Source organism: Lutra lutra, chromosome 8 (assembly GCF_902655055.1).
Source record: "Lutra lutra chromosome 8, mLutLut1.2, whole genome shotgun sequence".
Lineage (NCBI taxonomy): Eukaryota > Metazoa > Chordata > Mammalia > Carnivora > Mustelidae > Lutra > Lutra lutra.
The window spans coordinates 138,310,706-138,331,380 of NC_062285.1; the positions used below are offsets into that span (position 1 = coordinate 138,310,706).

The following is a 20,675-nucleotide window of genomic DNA, read 5'->3' on the forward strand; positions in this document are numbered from 1 at the left end:
CGATGGGCAGGGTGTTGCCACAAAGCCCGGGCCCAGAGCCACAGCCGGGCCAGCCAGCTCCCCGAACCCCCGCCGCTCCTGGTGGGAAGCACGGACGCAGGTCAGAGCCTCACGGCTTTGCTGATGATAATTTTCAGTCATCACTCCTTCGGGGATGTGATGAAACTAGGAACCTTTCCCAGAAATACCTACTTGAGCCAAGTGCTGCCACAGACACACACATGCATGAGCCCAATCGTGTACTCAGCCTCCGACACCCTCCTACTCCCCCATACACACTTGGTGCCACAGCGATGCTGAGACCAGCACGCCAGGGACTTCTCTTGGGCACCTGCCAGAGGTGGCCGGAGGCACAGCCACAACCCAGGCTTCTGTCCTTCCCAAATCAAGGTAGACATCGGCACACCTGCGTGGTCAGGGGCTCCCTGAGGACACGGTTGCCTTTTACCCAAGCTGATCAATGAGACAGATAATCCCCTTGATCAATGAGACAGCTTTATTTATTTATTTGTTGGTTTATTTCTTGTTGATTTTTTTTTTGTAGTAATCTCCATGTTTCTTTCTCTTTTTAAAATTTTTTTTCAGTGTTCCAAAATTCATTGTTTGTGCACCACACCCAGTGCTCCATGCAATACGTGCCCTCCTGAATACCCACCACCAGGCTCACCCCAGCCCCCACACCCCCAAAACCCTCAGTTTGTTTCTCAGAGTCCACAGTCTCTCATGGTTCGTCTCCCCTTCTGATTTCCCCCAACTCCCTTCTCTTCATCTCCCAATGTCTTTTGTGTAAGATTTTATTTATTTATTTGACAGAGAGAGACACAGCGAGAGAAGGAACACAAGCAGGGGAACCCTCTGGACCCTGCAGGAAGCCTCACCTCTAACCAGGATGAAGACGCCTTGGCTGATTATTTTCAAGTCCTGCCAGTCCACGGAGCAGTAGTAGGTACCAGTGGCCGACGCATTGGGCAGCGTGAGGGTGACCCGGCATTGCAGGGTGTGCGTCTGGTTCTCTTTGGCCAGGTTGGGTGAGCATTTCATGGGCTCCTTGAGGCTCTCCCGTTTCTGGAGGTCCACGTGAAAGTACCAGGTTGTGAAGTCCCTGAATTGGGGGCTGTCCGGGTACGTGATTCTGCAGTCGAAGGAAATGGCCTTGTTGGCCAGAGAGACCAAAATGGGGGCACCAGTTTGGTTCGCGGACTGCCCTCCTGCAGGGGAAGAGAAAGGAAAGAGTGGGAGCTTATCCTCTGGGTCGCTTCAGTCCTTTCTACCTCCTCCCAAGGACCTCAGCTCATGCTCACACTCACACTGTTCATGCAGGCGCTGTGTGCGGGCCTTGTGCCAAGTGTCTCACACATAGAACTCTCCATCTCCCGACACACCCAAGGCGAAGTGTGTAAGAGCTCCACTTCACAGAGAGGAAGAGTCCGAGGGTCAGGCAGGTCAAACTGCTAGCTTTCACTCTCTCAGCAGGGATGGCGTGGAGCTACAACCCTGCCCAAGGCAGGCAGACTCCAGACCCCACAGCCCTAACTGCTCTCCTGATCAAAGGCCAAGAAGCCACATTGGATAAAAGTACCAGCCTGAGAAGACCCAGAGCTGCTGGAGAATGAGAAGTAAAGAGGAGGGAGGCAGGAGACAAGACAAAGAAATGCTCCCTGGCAGGAAGAAGAGCTTCCCGGCAGTGGACCCCCGGAGGGGAGCCAGGGTTCTCCCCAGCCCGTAGGAGGAGCCATGCCAGCCATCAGGAGAAAAGAGCCTTGCCCTGAATCAGAGCTCGGAGAAGCATTTGTCAAGTTTCTATAGACAGTAACAAAAAATGCCCCGAGAGCAACTTTCCAGCAGCACAGAGGGAGCCATTTGGGCCACGACCAGGATGTCTGATGACCGTTACAAAGGCAGGTGTCTGTGCGAGCCTCCTTCCTGGACACCTGGACACCCCTCCTCATCACAGGCTCCGAGGAAAACACTGGCACCTGCCGGGCTGGGCCTCCCACCCTCCCGCAGGCTCTGGGCCCGAGCAGCAGGGGTCCCCTCCCACCCCCAGACGTCAGCACACAAGCCCCCGCCGCTTCAGCTTGCCTCGTCCCCTAGCCCCTTCCTTCTCCAGCAGCTGAACGGACAGTTCTAAACTGAGGTCGGCAGGAAGCAGCCAAGAACACGCCGGCCGGGCTGTTCATCGGGAGAAGATCACACATTGGAGTGACTCAGAGGGCTCAGAGGGCCGGCCAGGTGTACTTTGCGGGGGCAGGGCAAGGCGTGGGCCCCCGGGGCACCGGGGTGTGGGGCTGGCATGAGGCCAGACTGGACTAGTCTCTCGGCTCTTCCGCTGAGCCCAGCGCTGGGTCCCCAGGGGAGGTGAGGCCAGGGCCTCTGGAAGACTTGGGGACAGGACAGAGGGGGTCCTCTCAACCAGCCAGTCCCTCGGAGCTCCCACCGCGTGGTTATTTTGAGCTTCGTGCTGAGTCACTGAAGAGTTCTCCCCTCCACCAAAGAGCGAAAGGCAGTGACAGTTCCAGGGACCGGGCTGGATGTCCAGGGGACTGGGGGGACCGGCTTTGCTGTCCTGCATGACTATGACAGTGGTCGCACCTGGAGAAGCCCCTGGGCTGGGACCCAGGGTTCTCCTCCACTGAGCGGGGCGGGAAGGATTTCACGGGTCCTTGGTGTCACCCGGCGCGCCAGTGGGGTTGCCGTTGTGGTTTAATGACAACGCTCTGTACTGTCGTGAGAAGGAGGAGCTCTGATTCAGGCCCGAAGTTCCCCTGACACATGGCAGCCAGGGCAGAGGCGCGGCGGGTGGAGGAAGGGGTCATGGCATCATCCCAGGTAAGGACAAGGGGCCAGAGGGTTGAGACAGACCTGGTTTGCCCGCCCAGCAAGGCCATGCTGCGTGCAGGCCGTGGCCATGCTGCGTGCAGGCCGTGGCCATGCTCCCCACCGCCCCCAAAGGGCCACTTCCCACGCTGCAGCTACCTCTGCACGTCCCTCCGGCTGGGACTCCTACCCAGACCTCCAGACTCAGCTCAGGACCCCTCTGACTTCTAGCTGCATTCTCCCGTTTGGCTCTGCAGGCGGCCAGTCCTCCCTGCTGGGGGTCGGGAGGTGGGAACCTGGCCAAAACCACCAGGAAAGTGGCCACACCAGGGCTGGCAAGGAGGGCTCTCCCCTCCCCCCACTTCAGACACCTGCTTCTCACCCCAGACCCAGAGGGGCTCTGGTGGGACCCTCGCAAACCTTGCAGGTTGCCCCCCGAGTGCACAGGGCTGGTGCAGTGGCTGGTGTCCATCTTGCACCTGGTGGCGGCTGTATGATTTGTCCCTTGTTCAGGTCAAGGGCGCCTATACCCTGTGGAACAAGGTGGGCCGGAGCAGAGTGAGCTGGCCTGGGGATCTTCTTAGATTCTGCCCATGGGCCTCGAAGAGGAGCACATGGCCCAGAGAGGAGGACTGAGGAGGGGGGGTGGGCGGCGACTCGGATTCCTGGGGCGGGGGGGGGGGCTTGGGAGGCCGGCTGGCACACCCCAGTGACCTACGAGCGTGTCTGAGGGGGTCCACTGCAAACCCTGCAAGGCCCCAGAGACAGGGCCAGCTGTCCACCTCTTCCCACTCCCTCCCTCTCCCGTCTCCACCCAGCTGATATGTGGGAAAGGACCACTATGGGGTCTCGGGGGAGAGGGGAAGAGGGCCCTGACCCTTTATTCTCGTACAGGTCCCAGACCCCGCCTCCGGCCTGTACCACATCCAGCCTTCCACTCTGGCAGGCGCTATGAAGAACCAGGAGTTGGTTCTGACTGTGAGTGACCATAATGCACAGGGGCTGGGAGAGCCCAGCCTGGCTTGGCTTTCTCTCCAGGTGCCAGCGGACATGTCCCCAAGACAAAAGACCCAAAAGGACTACAGAAGCAACAGGAACTTGCTCTTCGGATAATTCTCCGGGAGGCGGGTGAGTCCTTGGCACAGCCTAGGCCAGGACAGGCACAGGGAGGAAAGCATTGCCAGGAGCCTGGCTTGTTTTCTGTGGGGAAATGAATTCGTTCAACTTGCAGATCCCCCTGCCCGAGAGGGCGAAGGGCCTGGAGGTGGCCGTGTGGAGGGCGGGCAGAGATGGGGCGGCCCTGAGGAGGGGCGGGGAGTGGAGAGACAGGATCTCCCACCTGCCCCAGCACTTGCTCTTTCCAGCACGGGAAGGAGAGGGAGAGAAGGGAGCAGGAGGAGCTGGGAGAACGCAAAGGGCAGTTCCAGGGAGGGGCCAGGCTGCCTTTCCCCAGTGACAAAAAAGGGGCAAGGAAGTTAGAGGAGTCCCAAGTCCTCGCTGAATCTAGAAAAGCAAACGCCAGACTGGCCCTTCTGCCTAGAAAGTACCAGGCCCACAGGGCAGGGCACACGCGGCCTGGGGTGGCCTCCACAGGACAGCCTGTCTACCTTGGCCCTGGGCCGGACACGGGGGAATGGGGGACTCCCTGGGGTGCAGACCCAAGCCTGGGGCTCCAGGCTTCCCTGCGGGGTGGCCAGCGTAGCAAGCAGAGAGAACCCTCCCCCCAGCAGCGGCCTCCTCCTGCTCTCCCTGCTTACTCCTTATCTGTTGCCCTTGTTGGGAAAGATTTTGTCTACTGCCCACTTTTTGAATCTGTGGCCACTTGCACTGCAGTCTTGAGAGCTACCCCAGTCCTACCCTGGCCCAGGGACCCCATGCCAAGTCCCTGGGGGGAGGGATTCACAATCAAAGAACTTGGCTGGGTGTAGAAAGGATGCCCCCCATCTGCCCTCCTCACCCCCTATACAGGGCACCCCGCACTGCAGCCTTGCTCTGGAATCTGGACTCCCCTCCCAGCACCCCGCCCCGTACCCCCACCCCAGGCAGAGAGCTGCCTGGAGCTGCTCCCCAGGGAACCACAGACCACCTTGCTGACTGACCCTGCTGCGGTGTCCCCCACCCCAGAGGAGACCCAGGAAGGAGTCTGAAATCAATTTACATGGTGAGGACAAGCAATTTAAAAAAATAGAACCTTGCAGCATTTTGTGCGTAATGACGGCGCTTTTCGTGAACTTTTGGTTTCAGTTACAGTCGCACAACTGGGTTCAGACAGGGTCATGCTCTAACATGCATCCCTTTGCTTTGGGTCACCTTAAAAAAAAATTGCAAGTTCTTGGGCTGGAGGATCCAGTCCACGATTCCGGGCCCTACACAGCCCAGCTGAGCTGTCCTCCATTCACTCCCCCGCGGACGCCAGGCCTGCCGGGCCGTTCCACTTGCTCAGAATGCCGTCCTGTTCCCTTCCTCTCCCAGAATTGGGGTTCACCCTCTCCGTCTGCGGGACTCCCTCTGCCCCACACAGACTCTTGGGCGGGCGTCGCTGTGAAGCTGTGTGATGACAACGCGTTACTGCGGGGCAGGGGGCGGGGGGCACACTCCCCTTCTGCAGAGGACAAACCCGAGGCTCTGAGAGAGGAAGAGGTTTGCCCAGAAGCACAGCTAGTCAGAGGCGGGATGGGATTGTAAACGGAGTCCCTTTGGGTCCTTAACTCCAAACTCTTCATCACTGCCCTATGCCACAGTTTTAAAATCTGGGAGCAAGACAAAGAAAACATCTCTCAAATGAAAGGATTGCACCCCTTTATTTTTTTAAGATTTCATTTATTTATTAGACCGAGAGAGACAGAGAGCACAAGCAGGGGAGCCACAGGGAGAGGGAGAGGGAGAAGCAGGCAGGGGGCTGAGCAGGGAGACCGATGCGGGGCTGGATCCCAGGATCCTGGGATCATGACCTGAGCCAAAGGCAGACGCTTAACGACTGAGCCCCCCAGGTACCCCGAGCTGCACCCCTTTAAAGGGAGCTACAAATTCAGAGGCCATTTTTCTAGATTTGGGTCATCTAATAGACATGTCGTCTGGCAGGATATGGGGACAAAGGTCCTCACCAGAACAGCCCCTGACGCTCTAGAGGGACAGCTACTGTCATCCAGCTCAAGATCTGCGGCTCCCAGAGCAGAAGCATGTGGTCCCACAAACCGTGTACAGACGGTCCTGTATCAGCGCCAACCGAGTGCCCAAAGGGCCAGCCAGCGTCCCTCCTTCACTGCAGCAATGACATCCCCCCAGCCCCGGCATCGGGCCCTCCCTCCCCACTCTCCCCAGCTGCCCTGGCCTCCTCGCAGCCCCTCTGACCCACCTGGCCCAGACCTTGCCCCAGCTGTCCACTCTGCCTGGAACTCGATCCCTTCTGTGGCCCCCAGCCTCGGCAGCCAAGGGGGTGAGAGTCCAGACGTGCTGATCAAAGGTATCCATCCCCACTTCGGTCGATTTTAAAGGAAAGTACTTTGATTCTCCAGCTACAGAAGAAAGCAGTTCCCACGGTCTTTATTTTAGGCATGGAGTTTCACCCTCTAATTTAATTCTGGCGTCTCTCAGAGCCATGCCATTTTTTTTTTCCTTTAAGGCCCATGTGAAGGGCTGCTGGGAAGCCACAGACGTGGGGCTGCTGGCTTTATCACAGGGCTCCGGCCATTTGCCTGAGCACGAATCCCAGGACACCACCGAAAAACGGGGGGAGTCCTTCAGGACCCGCGCATCAAACAACGGCGCGTGGCCAAGTGGCTGATTAGGGAGAAGTGTGTAGCAGGCCTTGGAAGGCAACCTTTGAACAGAGAGTGTGTACTCTGAAGCTTTTAGCGCTGGTGCCCTCGGAACACTGCCATCAGACCGGCTGTCACATCTTTCAACACCTCCGAATTACAAAGATACAGACGGACATGGCTGGCCTCGGGGGCCATTTCCTCCGCCCTGCCTGCGTTCTGTTCTAAAGCCTCCAGACTCTAGACCCCGGGAGCACCGTGGCCACGCAGGGACACAAACTGAGTGCAGAAGGTCGACTGTCTGGTCCCAGAAACGCAGAGGCTTTGTGGGTACTCACCGGCATTTGTATAACAATCACCTCTCCTTCAGGTTGAAAAAGGCAAGTTTCTCCAACTTTGAGGGTGCTGCCTAGGACAGCTGGAGACTCAGTTTCTCCCTTCATACCCTCCTCTGCCCTCAAAGAAGGACATTGGGTTGGGGTGGAGATGGCGATAGGACCAAAGAGGGAGAATGGGGGTTCTGGTTCTTGTCCCTGGATGGGTGTAGGACAAAATGGAGCGAGGGGGGAGACCTCACCAGGACACCCCCTTGCAGGGGGCACCCACCCAAAGTCCTGCCAGAGCGGGCTGGGCCCTGCCACTGGGCAGAGCTCGCTGATGAAGCTGGAACGTGGGGAGATAAAGGGAAGTCCCAGAGCCTGCAGAAACCCAGAGCAGGGGACCCAGCCCTGCTGGGAGTAGACGAATCCAGGAGGGGCAACTCTGGGACTGGGTCTTTGTTTTTTTAAATTATAATTCTTCAGCCCCTCCCCCCCTTACAAAAAGGAAACGTGTGCACTATAGGAGTTCTAGACACCACAGCGAAGGATCAAGAACATTGAACTTGCCCACAGTTCTGACACACCCTGTCACGGCTGTGGACATCCGATCACGTTGCCAGGCTGGGCTTTGAAGGAGGAATGGGAGGCAGCCAGGTTGGGGAGGGGAGCAGAGAGGGGCGGGTTAAGCACAAAAAGCTCTTGGATGAAGCTTCTAGAAGTCATCATTGGTAGCTGGGGGACTCAAAAGGAGTTGTGGAGGCATAAGTGTTGTGGGGGGCACTCAGGGAGGTGGGAGGGAGACAGTGCAGGGCAAGTGTTGTCCTGGAAACCCAGGGGGAGCTTCTGAGGGCTTCTAGATCGGGGATTGACAGGATCCCATTCTGTGCTAGAAAGACAACAAGAGAGGGGCGTCTGGGTGGCTCAGCCGGTTAAGGGTCCAACTCTTGATTTCGGCTCTGGTCATGATCTCAGGGCTGTGAGATTAAGCCCCGTGTCGGGCTCCTCGTGGGGCATGGAGCCTGCTTAAGATTCTCTCCCTCTCCCTCTGTCCCTCCCCGATCTAAAAAAAGAAAGAAAGAAAGATAACAAGAGAAACACTACAGAGTTGCCATCTTCTCCAGCTGCCTAAAACCCTCACATTAGTGATTCATTGTGACGGCTTGGGACCCCTCCCCCTCCAGCCTCCTTCTAAAATATAAATGCTTCTGGCTGTCAACACGCTAACTCCTTCCTATAGACGCCTTCGCCAGATCACTTTTATCCTGACTTCTCTTAAATCTCTATCTCCCCAAAGATCTGGTGCCCTCTGGGCGCGAAATCACTCACTGTCCTCCATCCTCCCCGGCCTCTCCTTCCTCAGCCTCTGCCCTGCCCTGTCCCGGCCTCCCGTCAGCCTCCTCCCCTCCCATGGCAAGCAGAGGTCAGCCAAGATCTTAGAGCCAAGGCTGTGGCTCCCACTGCTTCTGGCCTTGACCCTCACTTGCAAATGTCTTCCTCTTTGACCTTTCCTCCTCCCACCAGAGCTCCCCAGCCAGCACCCTCTCTCCTGGCCCTTTCTCTGGCTTTTTGCACAGAGCCCACCTCTGAAGGTTGGGGACCTGTTCCCTGGTGCTGTCGGGACTCCCGGCTGCCCAGGGGAGCTCTGTCGTGCCCTTCATTCCTCTGAGTTCCTGAGCAGAACCACAGGGGAACATCTTGGTGGGGCAGGGCTGGCCATTGGGTTTGTGGGGGGCATGGGAGAGTGGACCAGAGTGGGCACCACAGAGAAGGTCGCCAAGTTTGACCTTGAGCAACAGGTTGGAGTCACCAGGTAGGCAAGTGCAAAGACCCCTTCCAGGAAAAGGGGGCATCGGGAGCAAAGGCTCCAGGGCAAGCAGTCATCCAGCAGGGCTGGAAGGTGGGTTTGGGAGGCAGGAGCCAAGAGCCAAGGGTAGCTCAGGGCCAGGGGTTGGGGGAGGGCCTTGTCTAAACCCACTGCGGTGAGGGGACAGCTGGTGGCCCTGGGGGTCTGCGGCTGTGCTCCACGGACCCTTGAGGGATCGGGCTTGTATATAAAGGTTGTCTGGTCTCGAAAAGGGGAGTTAGTGGTTCAAAGGAGATGTACCCAGGGGGCACCGGGTGGCTCAGGTGGTTCAGCATCCGACTCTTGATTTTGGCTCAGGTCACGATCTCAGGATGGTGACAGCGAGCCCCCAGGTTGGGGAGTCTGCTTGAGATTCTCTCTCTCCCTCTCTCTCCCTGCCTCTTCCTGTGCTGGAGGGTGCTCGCTCTCTCTCTCTCTCTCTCTCTCAGAAATACATAAATCTTCAAATGGTGGGGATCCTTTTAAATTTTTAATTTTTGCTATAGGTCGCCAAGTGGCCTTCAGAAATATGGCCTGTGCTGCTGGGAGGGCCTCTGCTGACTGAGAAGCCGGCTTGCCTTGCCTGGGGTTGTGCTCGTGCGGCCCCCCTCCCCCAGCCCACCGCCAGCGAGCACGGATCTGGCTTCTGACCTCACCTTCTTCCCCCATAGTCCATGCAGTCCTGGGGGGAGGTGGGGGGAGGCGGAAACAAACAGGCTTCACCGCACCTTCCCTTACAGGCACCCCAACCCCATGGTTGAGGCCCTCCCTGAGGGGTCCCACGGGCCAGGTCCCAGGGCCACTGGTGGTCCTGGATGTGCCTTCTTGTTCCCGTTGGCAAGGGGCCTGCATCAGAGGGTGCCAGGACCCCGACAGGGAAGTGGGGGTGGAGTGCTGGGGTGACTCGGCCACGTCTCCCGAAGCTCATCCCAGGCCGGCCACACTGTCCTCCCCAGGGGACCAGGAGCTCCTCCTGCCAACTTCACACCCAATCTCTTCCCCTCCCCCTCTCCAGCCTCAGGTCCCCCCCCTTCCCTTCCTCGGTTTCCAGACCCCACCCCAGTGCCCTAGGCCAGTCCTCTGACCACGGCCCCCAGATCCACAACAAGGGTCCGCTCTCCTGTGTCAGGGCCCATGGGGACACGGCATTCCCATATCCATACTCTTGTCCCCAAGACATGAGGGTCTCGCTGCTCTGCCTGTGCCGAGAAGATCCCGAGGCCAGGCCCCCACCCTACCAGGCGGACCCACCTCGTAGGCCTGGACCCTCGTGCCTCTCCCTGCGGCGTCACATCTCCACCCCGCCCTCCTGGAACTCCTCCTGGGCTGAGGAGCTCAATCCTGGCCACTATCTTGGGAGTCTGTCGGGCGTCCTTTGGGTGCCAGGCTCTGTGCTAGGTGTTGAGGATTCAAACCAAGAAAGTGCACGCGTTTCCCGCCCCCTGAAGCTCACAGTTCCCCTAAGGGAGGCAGACAGCTGGGGAAGCAGCAGCCTCCACGGAAACACGCGCTCCCAGAGGCCCCGAACACCCGTGGGCCTGGAGGCCACACCGGAGTGCTCACGGCCACCGAGGGCAAGGCCTGAAACGTCCATCACAGAGAAAGAAATTGCAATATATTCCTTCAGTGGGACACTCCGCAGCGGGACTTGACCAACACGCTCTGTGAAGGGCCAGAGGGTGAATATTTTCTGCTTTGGGGGCCATGGGGTCTCTGTCCCAACGTTCAGCTCTGCCGATGGAGGGTGACAGCCTCCTAGATCGCCCACGAATGAATGAGCGTGGCCGTGTTCCAATAAAACTTTATTTGTGGGCGCTGAGATGTGAATGTTGTATCATTGTCATGTGCCGTGAAATATTCTCTTGATTTTCTTCCAACCATTAAAAACACGGGAGAAAAACCACTCCTACCTCGCAGGCCTTACCGAAAGGCAGCGGGGCTGGATTGAGCCTTCCCCCCACTCCGACACCCCTGCCCTGGGGCCGCTGTTTACGACCCCTGCTCTTTAGCGACGAAAACGCAGACTGTAGCCACACTGGCAACTGGACAGATCTTGCAGAACACAACAGAGTGAAAGGAGCAGGTCGTGAGAGAATACATAGCCTCACTGTGATTATACAAAGTTCAAGGACAGGGAACATGAATCCGTATCATTCAGGGACACACACTGAGAATTAAAACTATAAAGAGATGCTGGGAAGCAATTGCCCCGAGAGTCAGGATGGGAGAGAGGGGTGTCTAGGTGGTGGCCAGGGGGGACCAGGGGCTGCAGAAGCTGGCCCCACGGGACTTTGTTTTATGATGTTTATTGTGCTGCTCTGCACAGGTATTAGAGCTCACAACTTAAAAAGAGAAAGCAATGATAATAGGGCCAACTAGAAGAGCATCTGACCCCCGACCTGAGAGGCGTTTACAGTCTACCTGGAACACAGCCCAGTGGGATTCCTATCCCACTGCTCCACCGAGAGACCCCCCTCTCCAGTCAGACTGAACCTCTCCCCATCCCCGCCCCTGGCTCTGCCTTCTGGCCTCCCAGTCTTTATTCCCGCTGTGCGTGCCACCCACCCACCTGCTCGGCCTCCTCCCCCTCTCGGCTCCCTTGCCCCCGCCAACATTCCCCCTGCCCCACCTCCAGCGGCGAGGTGCTTCTCTCTGCCTGCCTCCGGAGTTCTGTATTGGGATTAGACAAAGATGAAAAGCAGAGGCCAATCCTGACAGAGGCTCGGAGCTGCGGGAAAGAAGGCGGGAGGCTCCTGAACATCTTTTGGACAACAAAGGAGCAGTGACACCTGAGTCCAGAGCAAGGGGGGAGGGGAGAAACCTGCATCGTCTACTCTCTCCTTGGGTCGTGTTCTGTCATGTTCTCTGGGCAAGCCTCAGCGTTTCCATCAGGCTGACAGTAGGGATGGTTCACCTCTAGTCCCCCCCAACCAGCCAGTGCCCAGAATGGGTCCCCCTCATGGGCGCTGGAGAAATAAATACAGCCCAGAGTTCTGAAAAGGCCGAGAAGAGAGAGGGGACTGACATTTGTTGGGAGCACAGAGGCTCAGAAAGGTTAAGTAACTTCTCCAAGGTCACGCAGCAGTCCGCGGAAGAAGGTAGGACTTGAACCTGGGCTCTGCCTGGCCCCAGAGCCCTTGCAGGGCTGGGACACAAACTGAGACTGAAGGTGACTGAAGGCTGCTGGAAGTGGGGAGCGGATGTGCAGCTGTTCCCAGGAGAGCCGAATCTCAGGTTCGCATGACTCAGCCCCGGGGGAGAGCAGCTGTCCATGAGCCCACAAGTGGCTGCCAGACCCTTTGAGAAAAGTAGAATTTGCAGAGAGCTCAAAAGACTGGAGGAGGGTAGGACTCAGGCTCGAGTCCCAGCTCACGACAGGAGGAGGAGGGCTGGGAGCAAGGGAGGTCCTGAGACACCAACACATAATGAGCCAGAGGCCACCAGCAAGGTCAGAGAGAGCCGAAGGAGCCCGTGGGCTCGCTAAGATACCCAACTGGCCAAGTGACTCTTGGATTTCCATTGGTTCTGCTAGACCGGCAAGTGGCTGACGTTCTCTGAGCCCCAACCACTCCGTCTCGGGGCCTAACGCCAGGCAGGAACTGCTCTTGTACCCATTTAACAGATGAGGCAATAGAGGCATAGAGACATTAGGAACCTGCCCAGGGACTTGGGGTGAATCACAGAGCTCAGATGGAAAGTCAGCCTGAACGCCCTGGTGTATGTCCTCAATCCTGCACCACCCCGCGGCTCAGGGAAGGGGCCCGCTGTCCCTAGGCTTAGGGGATAGATGGAGAGAGTGAGCCAGGCACCCGCAGGGCAGGACAAGGAGTGACGTTGCTGTCTGCTGCTCTGAGATGTTCTAGGGGACCACAAGGCTTTGTCACCTCTTGTGAAAGAGCAGAGTTTCTCTTTTGTACAAACTTTGCTGCAATCCTGAGAAAAAAAATCTGCTGTCTGTTTACAGTTCAGACAGTTACAAAAGTGCTTCTCACCGTGGCATCCCGCAAAGTGTCACCCACTGTTACCCAGGTGTGCTGGGTGCCTTCTGGGGAGGAGGCCCGCACAAGGAGAAATGGTGGGAATTCGAGGGAAATTCAGTTAGACATGACCAAGTGGACGCATTGTCACCAACAAGCTGCATTTCCTCGGGGCCATCTCTGAACCAGCCACCTGGAGGGGGTGGGGGAGGGTGCAGGAGGGACTGCAAGGTGTGCGAGGAGAAAGGACATGATGTCACAAGGGGCCCAGCCCAGGAAGCCCGCTGTAGGTACCCTCCTGGGGGGAGGACAGTGACATTTTTCTATGAGGAATGTTCTTTACAGAGAGAGCTAAGAAGTGGGGGCCTGGGTGGCTCAGTGGGTTAAGCCTCTGCCTTCAGCTCAGGTCATGATCTCTGGGTCCTGGGATCGAGTCCTGCCTCTGCCTCCCTGCTCAGCGGGGAGCCTGCTTCTCCCTCTGCCCCTCCCCCACTCATGCGTGCACTTGCTGTCTCTCTCTCAAAAATAAATAAAATCTTATAAGAAAGAAGAAAGGCTGAGAGGAGACCCAAGGGTCTGGGCTTAGGGATCAGGCTGACTTGGGTCTAAACCTGACCTCCTCTCACCCTCTAGGTCTTGGGCAAGCCACCTGGCCTCCCTGGGGCTCCGTTTCCCCGTCCTTAAGTGGTGCCGGCCGTGACAGTACCCCAAGGGTGGCTGGAGGGGGGCTGACCGTGAGAGTAAAACCCAGAGCAAGTGCTCAAAGCGGCTAATTCGTGACAGTAAGAAGAGCTGTTGTCGTTTATGGCATAAATGAAAGGCAGAGCATGAAGCAGAAGTTGGAGGCAGCTCCCGGAAGCCTCATAAAAGTCTGGGTGAATATAGGAAACCAAGCACCCAGGCTGCACAGTGGGGTGGGGGGACCCTGGGAATCCAAGAGTTTGCTGGGGCTGCCCTGGGAGAGACTGAGCCGGAGGGACCCCAGCGAGGGCAGCCCCGGAGAGACAGTCCTCGTCTGGATAAAGGTGCTCCAAGGCCACGCACCCCGGGGCCTGGCTTGGATCCAGGCCGCCCCCTTTCTGAGGGGACCTGGGACCAGGAAAGGGGGCACGGCTTTGGCCCCGGGAATGGCATCAGCTCATGTTGCGAAAGAACACGAGGCGGCCCCTGGCTGTAGGTCAGGAAGTGGGGGGTGCTCCCCTTTCTGGCATGAGTGACCATTTGGCGTCCCCAGGCACAGTGTTCCTGGTCTCCCGGGATAACACAGGGAGCGAGGCCGAGGCTGGCCCTGCCACTTGGCAGATTAAGATTCCATGGGGGAAAGCTGTCCCTCCCCACCGACCCCACACCTGCGCTGACACCCTTGGCCGCAGCAACGCCCACCCACCCTGTCTGAGGGCCAGGGTCAGGCTGTGGGAGGAAGGCTGCTCACTCGGCGGGGAGGGGGGCACTGCCCGCACCCCTTTAAAAGCCACCTTGGTGAGGCATTAGCGAACCATCTCCCGGATCCCCGAAGGCTTTCCCTGTGAAGTCTACAACGTTCAAACGCAACCAGCAAATCTCCCGAGACAAGTCCCCAGGAATTAGCCGCTCGGGCAGATGAAAGTGGCTGTGATGTGCCGGCCAGAGGGCTCGTGGGAAGGAGGCAGGCAGCGTACCTGTGAGCCGCAGGGTCCAGGAAAACAGGAGCAAGGCCAGGAGCCAGGGGCCCGAGAGCAGGTCCGGCGGGGCCCGCCACCACGGAGGCCGGCGCTCCATCAGGGCCTCCTGCTCAGTCTTCCTCTTTCGTCTCAAGTTCACGGAGGGGATGGCCTGCTGGCCCCACAGTTCCCCTTTGAGTCCCCACAAAGCTCCTCCTTAGCCAAGCTTCTGCTTCCTCGGGGCCTCACTGGGTTGGATCCCCTTCATAACTTGGACTTTCCGAGCAAGGAGTGGGCACGGCTCTGGGGCGAGGAATCTGGTGCATGCGCCCCTCTGCCTTGGGGAGCTGCTCCCCTCCTCGGTCCCCTTCGAGCCGGTGGCCCATCGGTAGACACTTGGCGACAGAGGGGACGCAGGACTGCCACGAGGAACTCTGGGGCTTGGTTTAGCTGCTCACAGCTGAAACTTTTAAAATTGTGTTCACAGATTTCCTGCCAGAAATTGTCCAGGGGCTTGTGGATTCATGTGCTCATCCCAGCGCAGGGTTTCGGGGGAGCGGTGGGAGTTGGGGTATCGGCTGGGGGCGTGATGGAGAAGGGGCAGGCAGCTAGGGTGAGGGCAGGAGCCCATGTTCACAGCCCTGACTGGTGCCAGGAGGCCAGCTGACGGTCATCAGCGCGGTGAGGGCCACCACAGACACAGCGCAGAGGCCCAGTGGTGGCCTCCTCTCTGACTCCCCGGCAATGTCCCCTCCTCCCCGCCCCCCCCCCCCCCCCCCCCCCCCCCCCCCCCCGCCCCGGCAAGCTTCCCTCGGCCTGAGCTCACCCCTCCCCCATCAGCAGGCATCTTAATTATTGGCTGCCTGATGCCCCCTTCCCCAGCAGCCTCCAGTTTTGCCCTTGGCCTTTTGGATCCCAGCCCTGGGCCTGAGCCAGGGGAGGTAGGGGGTCGATGTTTGCCTGCAGGCTCTGGGAGGCAGAAGGCAGGGGTTCTGGGGCTGGAGGGGAGGACCCAGCGCGAGGCAGTGGAGGCTGGGAGAAATTCGGTCGAGCTTCTGCACACATGAGCACTTCTCCTTTCCCCATGAGTGCCCCTTAACCCTCAAGACAAACGTGATTCTTCCAATTTTACAGAAGAGAAAACGATGCCTCCTAGAGGCAGAGCACCTCGCTGGAGATCAGGGCAGTTCCGTGGGGCCAGAATTCAAAGCCCAGCTGTGCGAAGCCTGCCCCAGGCCATCCCCAGTGGGGACGCGGCAGGGTCCAGCTTTGGTTCTCCTTCCAAAAGCTTTGCACATGCACCATGAAAGCCAGAGATGTTTCCCTGACCCCAGCAGCCCTAGGAGGGTGGCAAGGAGGAGGAGGGCTGCCCACCAGGTGAGGAAGACCCATGGAGGCCAGCCCGGTCCCGCTGGCTGGGGGGCCACAGGGACCCCGGCACTACTGACTGTTGATCCGTCAGTGATACACGATCGCATATGTCACACTGAGACACAGATAATCTGCTTCACGCTGTTTCCGACCTCCGGGGGGATCGGGTTGTCTAAGCACCTCGATGCCATGGTGATAGACGTCACGTTAATGCCTCTGTGTGCGGAGGGAGCGTTCTGAAGGCATCGGTCTGTGCCTCTAAGAGTCTCTTTGTGGCTTGGCACTGAGGCTGAGCACCAAGACTCCTCGGAACTCGGACACGGGCTCTGTCCCCGCTCCTGGCCGCGCAGGTGCCACTCTTCCCCCTCCACACACAAAGCCCTCAGCCCCTAAAGAGGGCAGCCCATGATATGCACTCCAGGGTAGCCCACGATATGCTCCCCAGGGCAGCCCAGATCTGCACCCCAGGGCAGCCCACGATCTGCACTCTGGAGCCCTGGATGCTGTGCAGCTTCAGGGGCTGGGTCTGGCGTATGATCTCTGGCCCGTCTGGGGCCACCTCTGTTCCCTTTGCCTCTGACACCCCTGGGACTCGGCCCAGTGCAGGTACCTAGTATGTACTCAGTAAATATCGGTGTATGAATGGCTGGCTGGCTGGCTGGATGAGCAGAAGGTGAGGTCAAGTGCCTTACTCCCAGGCTTGCTGTAAAGGTGGTGCCTACTGAGGAGCCTGGCACAGGGCAGGATCCCAACAGGCTACCGTGGGATGACTGTCCCCAGCGAGAGGCAGGGATGCGCCTTGGGCAGGGAGCCGAGGGTGGGGGGGTGCCGGGCTTGCCTGTCAGGCCTTCAAGAGCCAAGTGATGGAAATGAAACCACAGCACATGGAGAAACCTCATTTTCATGAACACTTTCCACCTGTTCTTCCCGCCGTGGTCCCCGAGCAGAGAAGCTGCTGGACTTGGATGTGATGGCTTTTCCTCCCCTGCGCTCCTGGTGGGGCTTTCGGGTAAGCAGGGATGGGAGGGGCAGAGGACGTGGGTTCTGGGGGCACCCCCAGCGGGTAGCTGTGGGCCAGGTCTCCACAGCTGAGTTTGCGGGTAAGGACCCTAAGGGACAGCACACTTCAGTGCTCCTGCTTGTCCAGGCACCGGTCTGAGCGTCCATCCATCTGTCCCCTCACATTTGGCTGAGCGCCTCCCGCCGTGGGCATTGGCATCAGCGGGAGGATGCAGAAGTCAGAGACCCAAGCTTCGAGGGCCCCACATGTGTGTGAGGAGTAACCATCCCAGCACAACCAGGCAGTAACATAGTTCTGAGCGGTTACTAAACGCCAAGACACTCTGAATCTACAAATCAGTTTTTTTTTTTAAATCTATTTATTTGAAAGAGACAGAGATCACAAGTAGGCAGAGAGGCAGGCAGAGAGAGAGGAGGAAGCAGGCTCCCTGCTGAGCAGAGAGCCCGATGCGGGGCTCGATCTCAGGACCCTGAGATCATGACCTGGGCCGAAGGCAGAGGCTTAAGCCACTGAGCCACCCAGGCGCCCCTACAAATCAGTTTAATCCTCACTGCAATCCCATAGGTAGGTACAAAACCAATTCCATTTTACAGATGAGGACACTGAGGCACAGGAAGGTTAAAATAAGATTTGCATGGGACACCTGGGTGGTGCAGTCAGTTAAGCTTCCGACTCTTGGTTTCAGCTCAGGTCATGATCTCAGGGTTGTGAGATCAAGCCCCGTGTCAAGCTCCGTGCTGGGCACCGAGCCGACTGAAGACTCTCTCTCTCTCCCCCTGTCCCTCCCACGTATGCTCTCTCTCTCTCTCTTTCAAATAAATAAGCTTTTTAAAAATAAAAAATAAATAAAAAAAATAAATTTTGCCTATAGTCACAAAGCTAAGAAGTGTGTCCAGAGGAAGTGACTGAGGATAACCACAGGCTCTGGGGTCCCATCCACTCTTCCAGCCTGCCTTAATAGCAGCAGTGTGGACAGAGTCAAGAGTGGAGCACAGAGGGGCGCCTGGGTGGCTCAGTGGGTTAAAGCCTCTGCCTTCGGCTCGGGTCATGATCCCAGGGTCTTGGGATCGAGCCCCGAATCGAGCTCTCTGCTCAGCAGGGAACCTGCCCCCACCCCTGCCTGCCTCTCTGCCTACTTGTGATCTATCTGTCAAATAAATAAATAAAATCTTAAAAAAAAAAAAAAGAGGAGCACAGGAAGAAGGCATTTACTCAGGGTGAAGGGAGGAGGGAGTGCCAAGGAGGGCTTCATGGAGGAGGGGGCAACCCTGAAGGAGGAGGAAATGGGAGAGCTCAGACCTCCCTGGCAGTCCAGAGGTGCCTTACCCACACGAAGACTACAGCTTTCCAAAGTGGACCCAGATGACTGGTCTCTGTTCTCAGTTTAGTTCCTATGTGCACTTATTAAGCGCCTACCATGTACCAGGTAATGGAAGCACAGAACATAAATCAGGTTGCTCCCCATCTAGAGAAGAAAACAGAACCCCCAGACAGGATTTCCGGCTTCCCTGAGTGAGCAAAAGTGAGCAAGCAGGCGACGATGAGGCCCCTGGCGTGGTGGCTTTGGTTCCCATGCTCGGGAGCTGCGTGTCTTCCCTGTGTTCCCCTCCCCAGCTGCAGGACGTCATTTCCTTTCTGCCCACAGGCTCCAGAACCAGGGGAACCCCACCAGTTGGAGGGCCCCCTGCAAAACAACCCTCTGCTCTGGCCTGGTGTTCAAGATGGAGAGCGTCAACTCTATCGAGCCCCCCCCACCACACTGGAGAAGGCTGCTGGGGAGGGCAGCCTCCCTCCCCTCCTAGCACCACCCATGGGAGCAGTGAGCCTACTCCCGGGGGGAGCGTATGGGGGGACCTGACCACTAAGTCAGGGGCACTACCCAGCCTGAGAACCAGCTAGCACTCAGTTGAAGGGGACCCTTCTAATCATGAGCTGGGCTGGCGCATAGTAGACCGGGCTCCTTTCTCTGGGAAAATGAGCTCGCTGTCACTGGAGGTGAGCAAACCCACCTGGAGGCCCTTCTCCAGGCTGCCCACGTCCAGACTGTCGTCCCTGTTCAAGCCAGTATTTTTGCCTGTTTTGTTTGTATTTGTTTCGTGCCAGACATGGTTCTAACAGCTTTTCATGTATTGACTACTTCAGGCCTCACGGAAACCTCATGTAGATACTATTATTATTGCCCCTGCTTTACAGATGAAGAAACTGAAGATCAGAGAGTGCAAGCCACTTGCCCAAGGCCACACAGCAAGTAGGCAGTGGCACAAGGGCGTGAGTTCCCATGACTGCGCTTTTAATCATTATGTTTTCTTGCAAAATTCACTTGATCCTCCCGGCAGGGCTGGTATTATAACCCTCATCGTCCAGAATTAGTGAAAGAGGAAAAATCGGGCAAATGATCTGCTCAGGGTCACAGAAGGGATGAGGGGCATACCTGGGGGCAGAGACCAGGGTTTTCCTGATGGACACATGCCCAGAGTGAGACAAGACTCTCCCAGCTAGTTCTGTTGGGGGAAGGCGGCAAGGACACAGAGCTTCCTCCTCAGCCCCTGCCACGCGGAAAATAATCCTTAAGATCTGGGAGAAGAAAAAAATAACAAAGATGGCATCATTTTTCAGTATTTATCCATGTTTGCCATGTGCCAAGGCCCTGTTAGGATCAGCATCCTGGTACAACCGTGTCCCTGGGAGAGATAAGCACTGAGCAGGTGGCTCGGGGGAGGGACTCACTGGAGTTCCTCTGGTGGACAGAAGGCCTTGGTCTTGAACTAATGGTACCACCCCGGTCCACACTGGCCACACGGGACAGCCCCGGGTTGTCCTGTGCCAATGGCGCCACCTGGTGGCAAATAGGGGAAGGATCACCCGAAGTGTCTCTCCCTGTCCCTTCTTTTCCCTCTGCCAGAGGCTGACACCCAGCAAGCTCAGTGGGGGGCTCGAGAAGCAGCACGATGGAGTGGCCGGAGCAGGGTGTGGGAAGGGGGGTTTTCGGGGCAAGCGGGGCCGGGGGCGGGGTGCAGGGAGCCTGTGGGAACGGAGTGCTGGGCGTGCTGGCTCTCTCTGCAATGCCCTTCCCAGGGACCAGAGCGTCCTTTAGAACTTGCCCCCCTGGGTTCTAACAAGCTGCTTTGCTGGAAACACTTTATGAAATCTGTTTGGGGGAAGCCATCGGAGCCAGTCATTGGCCACCAGGCAAACCAGTCCCACAGTTTTGCAGTTACAACCGGAGACTTTCTGAGCAGGGCTCCCACAGTGAGTTCAGCCAATTAAGGAAACAATTAGCCTCCCCTGAGGCTAATTCATGCATTGTCACCCCACACAGTTCTGTGGTCTTATGAGCCAGAGGGCCTCAGTGTCCTGTGGGCAGAGGGCTGTGTGTGGCCGCTGGTAATTATGCGGATTTCTGGCCCCACCCCAGAGATCCAGCTCTGAGAGCCCGGGGCATCTGAATTTTAACATCCCGTAGTTCTCACACTGGAGAAACTGCCCGAAGCACTTTCAAGTCACATTCCCAAGGGGCTGTGGGCAGGACGGTGGCCGCCTTCCAGGAGGCCTGCTTGGAAGGGGCCAGGAGGAGCCCTTCAAAGAGATTTGATCCTCCCTTCTTCCCTCTGCCCCTTCCCCCTCCCTTGGAAGGCCAGCAGGTGTCCTGGGAATAGAGAACAAGCACCTCACCATGCTCCCCCACCTTACCTTCTAAGCCAATGGGGGCCATTTCTTCAGCCACCATGGATTTGATGAAAAGTGGTTGGGAGTGACAGGAGGGAAAGAGTTTGCAAAGAATAGATGTGGGTTGAAAGTAGCTGTTCTGGGGTGCCTGGGTGGCTCAGTGGGTTAAGCCTCTGCCTTTGGCTCAGGTCATGATCCCAGGGTTCTGGGATCAAGCCCCGCATCAGGCTCTCTGCTTGGCAAGGAGCCTGCTTCCTCCTCT

General features: G+C 57.7%; 1 protein-coding gene across 1 annotated transcript in view; it reads right to left on the reverse strand.

Moving 5' to 3' along the window:
• NFAM1 (NFAT activating protein with ITAM motif 1) overlaps positions 1-14,525 on the reverse strand; it is a 35,181-nt gene extending 20,656 nt beyond the window's left edge. Inside the window, 2 exon segments of the mRNA XM_047743180.1 lie at positions 879-1,208; positions 14,374-14,525. Of these exon segments, the coding sequence (XP_047599136.1) occupies positions 879-1,208; positions 14,374-14,473 (430 nt within the window). The 5' untranslated portion in view covers positions 14,474-14,525.
• Between the last annotated feature and the right edge of the window lie 6,150 nt (positions 14,526-20,675).